Here is a 12228-nt window from a genome sequence, read left to right as displayed (position 1 = left end):
TTGCTGTGAGCTGTGATCACGCCACTGCACTCCAGCCTGGATGACAGAGCAAAACTGTGCCTCAAAAAAAAAAAAAAAAAAAAAAAAAGGAAATAGGAGCAGGTCACAGCAATAGTAACAAGGTAATAGGCATTTTTTTTTTCTATACTAGTGCTGTACTGTCTGAAGCATAGTTTTTTTTGTTTTGTTTTTTGTTTTTTTTTTTTTAAGTGCCCACTACCACTGGTCATCACTTTGCTGAAGCCGATAAGCTTGTGTGGCCGCACACTTTTAATGTGGGAAGCCTGGTAGGTTAAAAGAGAAATGTTGGAGAAAGCAGTATGAGAGAGAAGAATGTATAGTACACCTGCTGCTGGCCCAGATGTGCCTTGTTTCATTGCTTCTGACTCAATTCCAAGATATCTTGTGATAGAGGACATTTTAATTTAGTAGAAGGTAGTTTTCTTATCCTGAATAATGTGGAGACCTTACATATATATGTTGTCTTCCTGTTTTCTTTGGTCTCCATTTCTTCCATGTCTGTGGAGTTTTCAGTACATGCACATAAACCCTAGCCTGTTGTTAGTTTGCATCTTTGGCTTTGGGCAACCTTATTGCTTTTTTCCATATATTTTCTATGATACACAACTTAATACATAAGTTGGTATTTTTGTCTGAGACTCTGAGGAGCAAACATTTTTATGTTGTAGTGCAGTTTCCTCAAGCTTTGGCTTTCAGAACTCCCTTATCCTCAGTTACCTGCTTCTTATCTGTGAAAGCATCCTTTAACACCATTGTCTAGAATCAGGACCATACCTGCAGTGTTGTTGTTGTATTTGTAGTCTTATTATAAATGCTACTGACCAGGTAAATCCAGGCCATACAATTCCTAGCAGATGGAAAGCCCCTGTGAAAGCCCGGAAACTAGAAAGTGTTAATCAAAGACAGCCCGTGAAGGTGGAGAACAATGTGAGGCTAGGTAAGGTCAGAGAGCTGGGCAGGAACCAGGTCATATATAGGGCTGAGTAAACTAGGATTAAGGATTTGGATTTTTAAGTGTAATGGAAAGTTACTGAAAGGTATAAACTTTTGCTTTAAAGCAAGGAAAAGATACTAGATTTTGTAAAAGCATTCTAGTGTGCCGTATAGAGAATAGATTAGAGGAAGTCAAGAGTGGAAGTTTCCTTGTTTTGGAAAGGTAGGCAGTAGTTTAAACTCTAAACTCAAGACAAAATTGGCTTGTTGCACAGTGTTAATAGTAGGAATATAGAGGAGTAGAAACAAGGAAAAATTTCAGAGATAAATTTGACAGAATTTGTTGATGAATTGAGTAAATGGAAGGGTAAATGAGAAGGAAGATCAGAACTGAATCCCTGGTTTCTAGCATGAGTCACTGCGTTGATAGAGATGCTTTTTACTCAGATAAGGAAAACAGGAAGAGAACCTGGTTTTGATTCTCTGTTTTTGGTTTCCTTGTTTTTGTTGGGGAGGCACTCATAAGTTTGGTGTTGGATCTCTTAATTTTGAGATGATTGTGAGAGTGCCAAGAGTGAATGAGAAAGATGCCAGTGTACTTAGGGTTACAGAGCTTAGAGAAAGGTCATTGAGCATAAAGTTTTTTGGTCAACTGTAATACATTATTATTAGAAAGCTGTAACAAAATAGTAAACATGTGTTTATATGAAGTTGTTAGTTTAATTACACATATGTATTTTTAAATGTGAAATTTTGCTTCAGAAATATTTTTTCTTTTATTCATGATACAATGTTATTCAAATGCTTCTTGCAAACTTTGACATTGGTGTCTTCATCATTATCAGTCAAAATTCCCTTTGATCATGTAACACTGTTTTCCAGAGTATTTTATCTTCATTTTGATCTGAGCTGTGTGGCATACAAGACTTTTCCAGGAATTTAATCCCAAGCTACCATTACCTTTTCAAATAACTTCGGTAACATGAACAGAGTTGGCCTTTTTGATTTGTTCTTAAAATATATCTTCATCACCTGAGGTCGGGAGTTCGAGACCAGCCTGACGGACATGAAGAAACCCCATCTCTACTAAAAATACAGAATTAGCTGAGCATGGTGGCACATGCGTGTATTCCCAGCTACTCAGGAGGCTGAGGCAGGAGAATCATTTGAACCCACGAGGTGGAGATTGTGGTGAGCTGAGATCATGCCATTGCACCCCAGCCTGGGCAACAAGAGCAAAACTCAGTCTCCAAAAAAAAAAAAAAAATATATATATATATATATATATATTCATGATTACCTTGTAATTATGTATAGCTTTATTTTCATCAGTTTCCGATATCTACAATGGTGCTAGCTCCATAATTACCAATTCTCTGATAAATTCCTTTTATCACTTGAAAAAAATAATTCTGTCAAGTGACTTTTTAAGTAACTATTCAAGCCAAGTGTTTTTATTCAGCTGAATTTTTTTTTTTTTCCAGACAGTTCTGTACCAGCCCTTAATCATCTCCTTTTCATGGAAGCTTAGTATGTCTTCATTGGGCATTGTTTTTTATAGCAAAATCACACAGGATGGCAGTTTCTTCTCATGCCATGACATATAGATCCTTTTAGTTATTCCTTGTAGTCTTGAAGATAATGGTTTTGTTGGAGGAGGGCGACACTGCTGTGTGTGTGTGTGCACTCAAAAAATGAAAAGACAGGTAATCAGGGGAATGGTTTAGTAGATAAAAGCCTTTGTAAGGATCATTATTGAATGCAAAAAAATTCAACTTTCACTTTAAGATAGTGAATTTCCACTATGGTTTTTTAGCTTATTTTCTTGCCAGTATTTTTCAGGGGAGCTAGATTTATTAATATACTTTTCCATGACCATGCAGAATTACTGTGGAGAAAGGATGTATGTTTCCATTTAAACGACAAAAGTATTTGCAGGCTGTATCCTGGAAAATATCTATAGGGGAAAACTTTTTTTTTTTAACTAGGTAATGGGTTTATTACATTTTTAAGTGAATAAGTATTTTTAAAGTATTTTCCCAGTTTTCTAATATAAAAAATACTGAGTTATAATACATTCTTTAAAAAGTTCTTTGCTGTCTTTAACAATTTTTAAGAATGTAAAAGGATACTGACATGAAAAAGTTTAAGAGATTTAGAGACTGTTAACCTCCTCATTGTTCAAATGAGAAATGGTGATGATGCTGACATTTAAGTAGTGCTCTGGTACATGTGGCAGGCCTTGTTATAAGCACTTTCCTTGTGGATACTATTATGCCTCCATGTTACTGATAAGGCAAGTGAGGCACAGAGAGGTTAAATTGACTTGCCCAAGGCCATGTAGCTAGTCACTGGTGGAGCGACAATTTGAGGCCCTGATGCTGACCACAGTTTCAGCCACTTTCATGAGGTCTGGGAGGGATCAGAAGGCCTCTGCCATCTGGTTACTTCACCAGCTCTGTGTGTTCTCTAGCAATTTCACAATCACTATGCAGGAGTCACTGAGGCCTCGAATCTGCTTTGCAGTCTTCATCCCAAATTCTGCCACCCTGAATGTTTTCAAGCATGGCCTTACAGTTGGACTTGATGTTTTTCAAATCTGTATGCACTTCCACTTCAACCACACATTCCTCCCTTGTGATCATGCTCAAAACTCTAATATCCTGTCTTATTGTAACTTCACATTTTCCAGTTTTCTTACTCTCTACCACTAAACTTTTTTTTTTTTTTTTTTTAATGTACAGTGTCTTGCTTTGTCACCCATGCTGGAATGTAGTGGTGCCATCATGGTTCACTGCAGCCTTGAACTCCTGGCCTCAAGCGATCATCTTTATATCTCAGCTGGGACTGAGTAGCTGGGACTACAGGCGTGCACCACTGCCCCCAGCTAATTTTCTTCTTTTTTGTAGAGACAAGGGTCTCACTTTGTTGCCTAGGCTAGTCTTGAACTCCTGGCTTTAAGTGACTCTTCCACCTCAGCCTCCCGAAGTGCTGGAATTATAGGCATGAGCCGCCATGCCTGGCATAAACTTTGATGTTTGCACTTGGTGTTATGGGGTTTTCTTTTGTTTGTTTTTTCCACTTTTAACCCCATTCTCTACCTGACCCAACAGATGCCCTGTGGTCAACTCAGACTTCTCATTCATACCCTCAGCTCTTTAAACCCCGCATCCTCAAACTCTACCAGCTTTGCAAGCTTCCAAGCCTGAATTGCCTGACTCAATTTCTCCCTATGTATATCTGATTGGGGTGTAAAATATAGCAACTAAAAATGATAGAAGTGTACAGATCGGGGCTGTTACAAATCTAGGGCATTCAGCTGCAGTTGGACCTCACTGCCATTGAGCAATCTTTTTGTCTTTGGTCAAGGCCCTCTATTACAAACATTGACCACTTGGTTCCAACTGCTTACTCACCCACGTGCCTAATACATAACCTCACCTTCTAATTCACAGAGGGAGGAAAATTCAAAATGCAGGAACTTCTGCTTCCCACTGTGTGCCTCCAAGGGAGTGTGTACATCTGTGTCCTGCTGCCTCATGTATGAAGATATCCTTGTGTTCAGCCCTGCCTCTGTTATGATCCCACTTCATCCCATCTCTGGGATCCTGCTCCTTCAGCCACCCCTTTGGCACCTGTACTTTCAGCTGTTCAGCCTCTACTGGTCCATTTCCCTCAGCCAAAAAACACCCCTTCAACCCTGCACTCCCTCTAGTTATTACCCTATTGTTTCCCTCCCTGGACAAGCTTCTTGAAAGAATTGTCACTCCCCTTCCTCAGCTTAGAACCTGATTTATCGGATTACTTGACTTTTGGTGGTGTTGGTCACCCTCTCATCTTCTGGGATACCACTTTCATCATCTTCCTTCTTATGTCTTTGCTCTCTTTGTATCCCCTATTGGATTGAGCCGAAGTCACCAACCTAGTCAAGTCACCCACCCAAGATGAAACCCAACAGTCATCCTAGACTCTTTCCTCCCATTTATCTTTCATAGCCAAATTAGTTGCCAAATCCTGTGATGCTTACCCATTAAACATCTGTCAAACCTACCCCTTTCTCTTTATTCCCATGGCCACCAAACCATTTCAGGCTGCTACCATCTCTTCTGATGTGGAGTGATCTTGGCTCCTCACCAACAATCATACTCCCTTACGTGGTTCTTTTTACTGCCCTGGGCAATAATGATGCTGAAGGGCCCCCCAGAGGAGAATTCTGTGCCAGAGAACAAGAGTGACCAGAAGAGGGGGAGACCAATGGTGTCCACCCAGCAGAGGTATCTCATGAGATAGACTGAAGTGTGGCCCCTAGATTCAAAAATTGATGTCATCTGTCCATGGAGTAGTAGGGTCAAAAGCTGCATTGCAGTAGGCTGACGGGAGTCCTGGGAAGCCTAGAAACTGAGAGTAGCTAGAGATGACTTCTTCCAAAAGATGAGCTGTGGGCTCAGTGGAAGCCCTCTGAAAGCAGTTTCTCAGCACAGTAAGGTTGAAGTCGTCTCCAGTCAAGCCTGGAGCACTGCCTTCTGGGTGTGGTCAGTATAAAGTTCTGGATTTCAGTCTTGGCTTTAGCCGCTAGCAGCTGTGGGGACACTCCACCATCTCAGTCTTTATTACTTGCCAATTGTAGCAGCTTTCAGCTAAGTTTGTTCCTTGCTCAGGGGCTGTTCCAGTTGTCAGCTCTTCCTCCTCTGGTAGGGAAAGTGGAAAACTATTTTTTTTTAATGTTACCACTGTTATAGTCTCTACTGTTGTAGAAATTCTGGATTAAAACTAATAAATCAGGGCTTGTTTCTTCCTTTGGCTATTTCAATAAATTGTTGTTCTTTACTTAACCCTGTTGGATGATATAAGCAGATAAATACAGTTAAGGGAATATTTTATTTGGTCATGGGTTTTAGTGCCTAAAAACTTGTTTAGTCTCTTAAATTACCCTAACTTGACTTACTTCCTGTATTTAAAATGTAATAATGCAAGAATGACTTTAAATATTAATTAGGTACCATGTATAAATAGCATGATTATGGTCTGGTTGGAGCTGAGAAAATTCTAAGGTGATTAAGGTTGTGATTCATTTCTGTCTTGGGTTGCTATTATTAAAAAGTGTTGCATCATTAATTTTAGCTTAGATAACTATTTTGAAAAGTTAATTGAAAATTTTGTCTGTGTTACTGCCTGCCTGTTTTCCTTCTTGGACGTTATAAAAGTCTGTAAAATCTGCACTTTTATAGATTTACCTCCTTAATGTATAAAAATTTAAAAAACATTAAATTTTTTAAAATTTCATTGCAATTTAATTTGAATTTCCCTAATGCCTAATGATTTTGAGCATCCTTTTAGGATGCTCACATGCCATCTGTGTATCTTCTTTGGTGAAATGTCTGTTCATGTTTTTGCCTTTTTTAAAAAAAATGTTTTTGTTCTGTTTCTTTTAAGAGACAGGTCTCTCTGTGTTGTCCAGGCTGGAGAGCAGTGGCTGTTCCCAAGTGTGATCATATTGCACTGCAGTCTTGAACTCCTGGCCTCAAGAGATTCTCCTGCCACAGCCTCCCAAGTAGCTAGGACTACAGGCTTGCACCACTGCACCTGATGCCTATTTTAAATTGAAATTATTTTTCATCTTATTGTGTTTTCAGAGTTCTTTTTACATCCTAGATTCAAGTCCATTACCAGATATTTGTTTCACAAATATTTTCTTCCAGAATTCGGCATGTCTTTTTTCTTTACAGTGTCATTAGAAGAGCAGAAATTTTTACTTGTCAATACTTTATGTCTTTATCTTTGTAGTTATATAAGTAACATAAGACTGTTATAAATCTAAGAATATTAAAATATTCCTTTACTATCGAATCTATCCATCTAGTATTTAAACATACTAATTAGTGAAAAAGAATTTTGTAATGTTATAGGCAAAGATAAACTTTTTGTTATAAGAAATAGATTTTGAAAGTTTCTTTTGTATTTCACAGCTGAAATTTCTCTTCATGTTCAAGAAGATGTTTAGGAAAAGAAAAAACAAAAAGAATTAATCTGTTCAAGTATTCCAGTTAACCTGTTTTGCTTTTCTTTTATTCTAGTGTTATCCAAGATAAATTCTGTGGGATTATAAACATTTCAGTAGAAGGCCTGCATGATGTCATGACGGAAGATCCTGAAACAGGAACTTATAAAGAGTAGGTGCATTATTTAATTAATCATAGTTGGATTTGGGGGATAATTAAATACATGCTGCATGATTTTTTTCACCATCACTCTATAAGCACAGTATGAAAGTTTTATAATTTCTCTTTTATACAGAAACGTTTTTGTTATTTTGCTTGTAATATTTATTGTTTGATCTTGGTATCACCTTATTTATTTATTTATTGAGATGGAGTTTCACTCTTGTGGTCCAAGATGGAATGCAGTGGCGCGATCTCAGCTAACCGCAACCTCCGCCTCCCAGGTTCAAGTGATTCTCTTGCCTTAGCTTCCCGAGTAGCTGAGATTACAGGCATGCACCACCACACCTGGCTACTTTTTGTATTTTTAGTAGAGACGGGGTTTCTCCATGTTGGTCAGGGTGGTCTTGAACTCCCGACCTCAAGTGATCTGCCTGCCTCTGCCTCCCAAAGTGCTGGGATTACAGGCATGAGCCACCATGCCCGGCTGGTATCAGCTTTATTATGTTACAGCGACAACCTGAATTGAGCTGCTTTGATTTACTCATTGTTTGATGATTAAGTTTTTAAAATTTCAAATATATTTTAGCCTATAAGTCTTTTTCCTAGTATGTTCTGAGCATGCTCTTTTTTTTTTCAATTTTGCTGTTTATAAAGCCATCTCTAGCAAATGGGAAAGATTGTCACTTGAATCATATTTTGTTGAAAAATATGGATAGCAGATATATGTTGTTGAATCTTATTAAACATATTAACATAATGTGTCTGATATGTCACTTAGCTTTTGAGAAAACTGGAGTTTGTATGAAGTGGAAACATCAAATTTTTTGAGACTACAAACCAAAAACAAGAAAGCATTCAATGTAGGCAGGTTTTTTTTCTTTTTAAGTTAATGTAAGGTTTTATGGCTGTATTAGTCCATTCTCACGCTGCTATAAAGAACTGCCTGAGACTGGGTAATTTATAAAGGAAAGAGGTTTAATTTAACTCACAGTTTCGCAGGGCTGGGGAGGCCTCAGGAAACCTACTGTCATGGCAGAAGGGGAAGCAAACGTCCTTTTTCACGTGGCGGCAGGAAGGAGAAGTGTTGTGCAAAAGGGGAAAAACCCCTTATGAAACCATCTGATCTCGTGGGAGCTCACTCACAAGCACGAGAACAGCATGAGGGTAATCGCCCCCATGATTCAATTACCTCCAATTGGGTCCCTCCCATGACACATGGGGATTATGGGAATTACAATTCAAGAAGAGATTTGGGTGGGGACACAGCCAAACGATATCAATGGCACATGACTGTAAATTGTATACATAGTATGTGACAAAGTTTACAACTCAATGTGAAACATTTAGGATATGATCAGATGTTCCTTTGTCCTCTTTGGAGTATACAGTTTAGTTGAGAGGAGGACATGGCTGATAGCACAGTTAAAACACTAGTAATGAATGCAGACAGTTATATCTTGTTTTGTGCAGGGCACACCAAACAGTACAGTTCTAGATTTTGCTTTAACAGTCAGGGAAAGAAAAAAGGCACTATATGTTACAGTCTTCAGGGAAGGATAAGGGTTAGGATGTAGGAAGTAGAACAAAATTATAACATGTTTTAACTGGAAGAGGTAAGAATCTGAAAGTTACTAGAAAATTTAGAAATTATCTAGTGCAGTCTCATGGAATTAAAAATCAGGATATCCAGGCTCTGAAAAGTTAGCTGGGCACAGTGGCTCCTGCCTGTAATCCCAGCACTTTGGGAGACTGAGGCAGGCAAATTGCTTGAGGTCTGGAATTCGAGACCAGCCTGGCCAACATGGGGAAACCCTTATCTCTACTAAAAATAACAACAACAACAAAAAAAGTGGAGTGACACAGCAGATTTGTGGAAGAGTCAAGATGAGTCAAGGTCTCCATGTGCCAAACTCAGCCATGAAGAAAAAGTTTTGTTTTGGAAGAGGGAATATGTTGGAAGTAAGGAAAACAAACCAGTTTTAGGATCCCAGCTAAAAGGCCTAGACTTGAGCGTTAGTATTGATGAGTAGCTGGAACATATCTGACCACTGGTTTCTTTTATCCCCAGAATTGTTTGGTGATTTCTTTTTATTCTGGGGTGGTACTTTGCATATAGAAACACAGTTGAGAAATAAATTACCAAGAGATACACTTTTCTGTGTCTCTGTTTCAAAGAGTGGTTAGACTAGATCTCTATTAAATCTTCCTACATTATAATTCTATGAATTAAATAGAGTTCTATAAGTTACAGTCCATGAGACTATAAGGCATAAATAAACTTTCAGAAATGCCTGTGTGAGAAACATAAAATACATACTTATGTAGCTAACTTGGCTTTCAACTTCCCCTTCCTGTTTATTTAAACAGTTTATTCAAAAAAGTTAATCTTTCTGGTTCTGTTGAATTCTTATTATAGTCTCTTAACTGAGTGAATTGGAAAAAAGGAAGAAAACTCTATTTCCTTCACCTACATCAGTAGTGTACTAGGGTTCTCCAGAGAAACAGAACCAACAGGAGACAAAAATATGTATATATAAAGAAATTGATTGTAAGGAATTGGCTCACATGATTATGGAGGCTGAGGAGTTCGAAATCTACCATCAGCAAGCTTAGGACCCATGAGAGCCCATGATGTAAGTCTGAAGTATAAATCTGATCATGTCCCTCCAGTGTGGAAATCACCAGTGGACCTCCATTGAGTACAGAATACAGTCCACAGTTCTTTGTATTTCACAAAGGTTACTTAACTGGTTGGCTCTGAAGACGGAAGAAGTACAGTGTCCCAGCTTGAAGCAGCCAGAGGATGAATTCTTCCTCATCCAGTCAGTTTTATTCAGGCTTTCAGTGGATTGGCTGAGGTCTACCCACATGGGGAGGGCAAACTGCTTTACCCAGTTTATAGATTCAAATGCTAATCTCATGCAGAAACAGGCTCGCTGATACACCCAGAGTAGTGTTTAACCAGATTGCTGGGCACTCAGTATCTCAGTCAAGTTGACACAAAATTAGCCATCACACTAAGAAAGCCTTGTTGACAGATCATCTTTTTATTCAAACTGTTTACACCAGGCACTGTGTAGTGTGAGGAAGCAACTGAGTCTCTCACCTGAGAGAGCCCACAACCTAGAAGGGGAGACAGGGACCAATGGAGCAATATCAGGTGCAAGAGAGAAAGGAGTCCAGGGAAACTGAGAATCATTCTTAAGGATATGTAGTGGATTGGAGCCAACTAGTTAAGTAACCTTTGTGAAATACAAAGAATTGTGGTCTGTATTCTGTAGTCAATGGAAGTCTCCTGGTGATTTCCACACCGGAGGGACATGATCAGATTTATACTTAGAAAGGCCACTTTGATGCATTGTGGAGGACGACAGAAGGGGTAGATGCTGGTGCGTGGTCTCAGACCAGTGGAACAACCTGGGATGCATGTTAGAAATGCAGATTCTCCTTCCTCAGTGCAGACTCATTATATCAGAATCTTTGGGGGTCACACAGTAGAATCTGCATTGCAAACAGGAACTGTGATGTTTCATATACACTGTAAATGAGAACCTACCGCTGTGGAAGTGGGAAAACCATTTAGGTAGCTGTTAAAGTAGTCTTATCTTGGTGAGTGGTGAAGAGATGAATTTGAGATATATTTTGGAGGAAGGATTAGCAGGAAATGGGGACAGGTAGGTATGGCTAAAGAGGATTGAAAGGTGTTTACAGTTTGGGTGACATATGACATACACATGCATATATAATTTTAAAAAATAGTTGTGCTTATACCTGTAGCCTATGCTTATTTTTATACCTTGATTTGTCCTCATAACATATTAAACAGGCATTTTAAAATTTAAACAACATTCTGTGTGGAAAAAAATGGAAATGGGCTTTTATTTTCCCTTCTAATGATCCCTCTTTTTTTAAAGTTAGAAAAGTTTATCTTCCAAGATAAATGGATAGTCAACAGTTGCCTATTAACGTTGATACTAGTATTTCTTCAGAGTTGTACAGAAAATGAATTCTTTTGGAAGAAAGAAGAATTCCATTTTGAGAGTTGAAGAATGTGTTTATTTGTTGGGGTTTTGTTGGTGGGTTTGTGGTTTGGTTGGTTTTTGTTTTTATTATTTTTTTTAGCTAGAGTTTTTATTAAGCCAAGAAAATATATTGATGGGGCTAGAGATTTGCCTTCTTTGCTTTCTGCTTGTCTGGTTAGAGTATTTCTCTTTTATTTCCTTCAATAATATTTTTGTTGAAAGGAATATTGGGAAATGAAATTGACAATCCCTTACCAAGGTTTGGGAAGTAAAAAGGAAGAAAGAATTTAGTGGCCCGGCGCGGTGGCTCATGCCTGTAATCCTGGCACTTTAGGAGGCCGAGACGGTAGAATCACTTGAGCCCAGGAGTTGGAGACCAGCCCTGGCAACATAGTGAGACCCTGTCTCTATTAAAAAAAAAAAAAAATTGAAAATCAGCCAGGCACACGCCTTTAGTCCCTGCTTAGCAGCTGCTTAGGAGGCTGAGGTGGGAAGATTGCTTGAGCCTGAGACATCGAGGCTGCAGTGAGCTGTGATTGCACCACTACACTCCAGCTTGGGTGACAGACCAAGGCCCTGTCTCAAAAAAAAAAAAAAAAAAAAGAATTTAGCCAGCATTTTAAGAAGCCTAGAGGCACTAAAATTTGACTAGAAAATGACTCATAAGTTGTTTTTATAGCTAGAAAGTACAAAACATACCAAGTATAAAGGAAATAGTCTTATTTGAAACTATTCTGTAGTCAGTGGAGGTCCACTGGTGATTTCCACACTGGAGGGACATAATCAGATTTATACTTAGAAAGGTCACTTTGGTCCATTGTGGAGGAAGACTGGCGGGGTAGATGTTGGTGAGTGGTCTCAGACCAGTAGAACAGCCTGGGATTCTAAAAGTTAAAATTTGGCTTTTATAAGGACTTTTTTCTCCTTCACTCAATACATTGACCCACTGAACAGCTCTTCAGAATAGAATAGAGAATACTAGAAGAAATGTTGGTTCCTGGATTCTGACATCTGTATATTATCTTAACTTGTGTAGATCCTAGTGACCTCCTTAGGAAGTCTCTCTCTCTTCAGTTTTCCCCCTCTGATCC

The 12228-nt window shown here is 38.7% G+C and overlaps 1 protein-coding gene across 8 annotated transcripts in view; it reads left to right on the top strand.

The window, feature by feature from the left end:
* Nucleotides 1-12228, top strand: part of IPO11 (importin 11) — a 221483-nt gene that overhangs the window by 177684 nt on the left and 31571 nt on the right. For all 8 annotated transcript variants that reach the window (XM_063811213.1, XM_054684345.2, XM_054684346.2 and 5 more), the window contains one exon: nt 7029-7124. In XM_063811213.1, coding sequence (XP_063667283.1) covers nt 7029-7124 — 96 coding nt within the window. The remainder of the gene's footprint in view (nt 1-7028; nt 7125-12228) is intronic.

This window comes from Pan troglodytes, chromosome 4, assembly GCF_028858775.2.
Source record: "Pan troglodytes isolate AG18354 chromosome 4, NHGRI_mPanTro3-v2.0_pri, whole genome shotgun sequence".
Classification (NCBI taxonomy): Eukaryota; Metazoa; Chordata; class Mammalia; order Primates; family Hominidae; genus Pan; species Pan troglodytes.
This window is presented reverse-complemented; position numbering and strand designations above follow the sequence as displayed.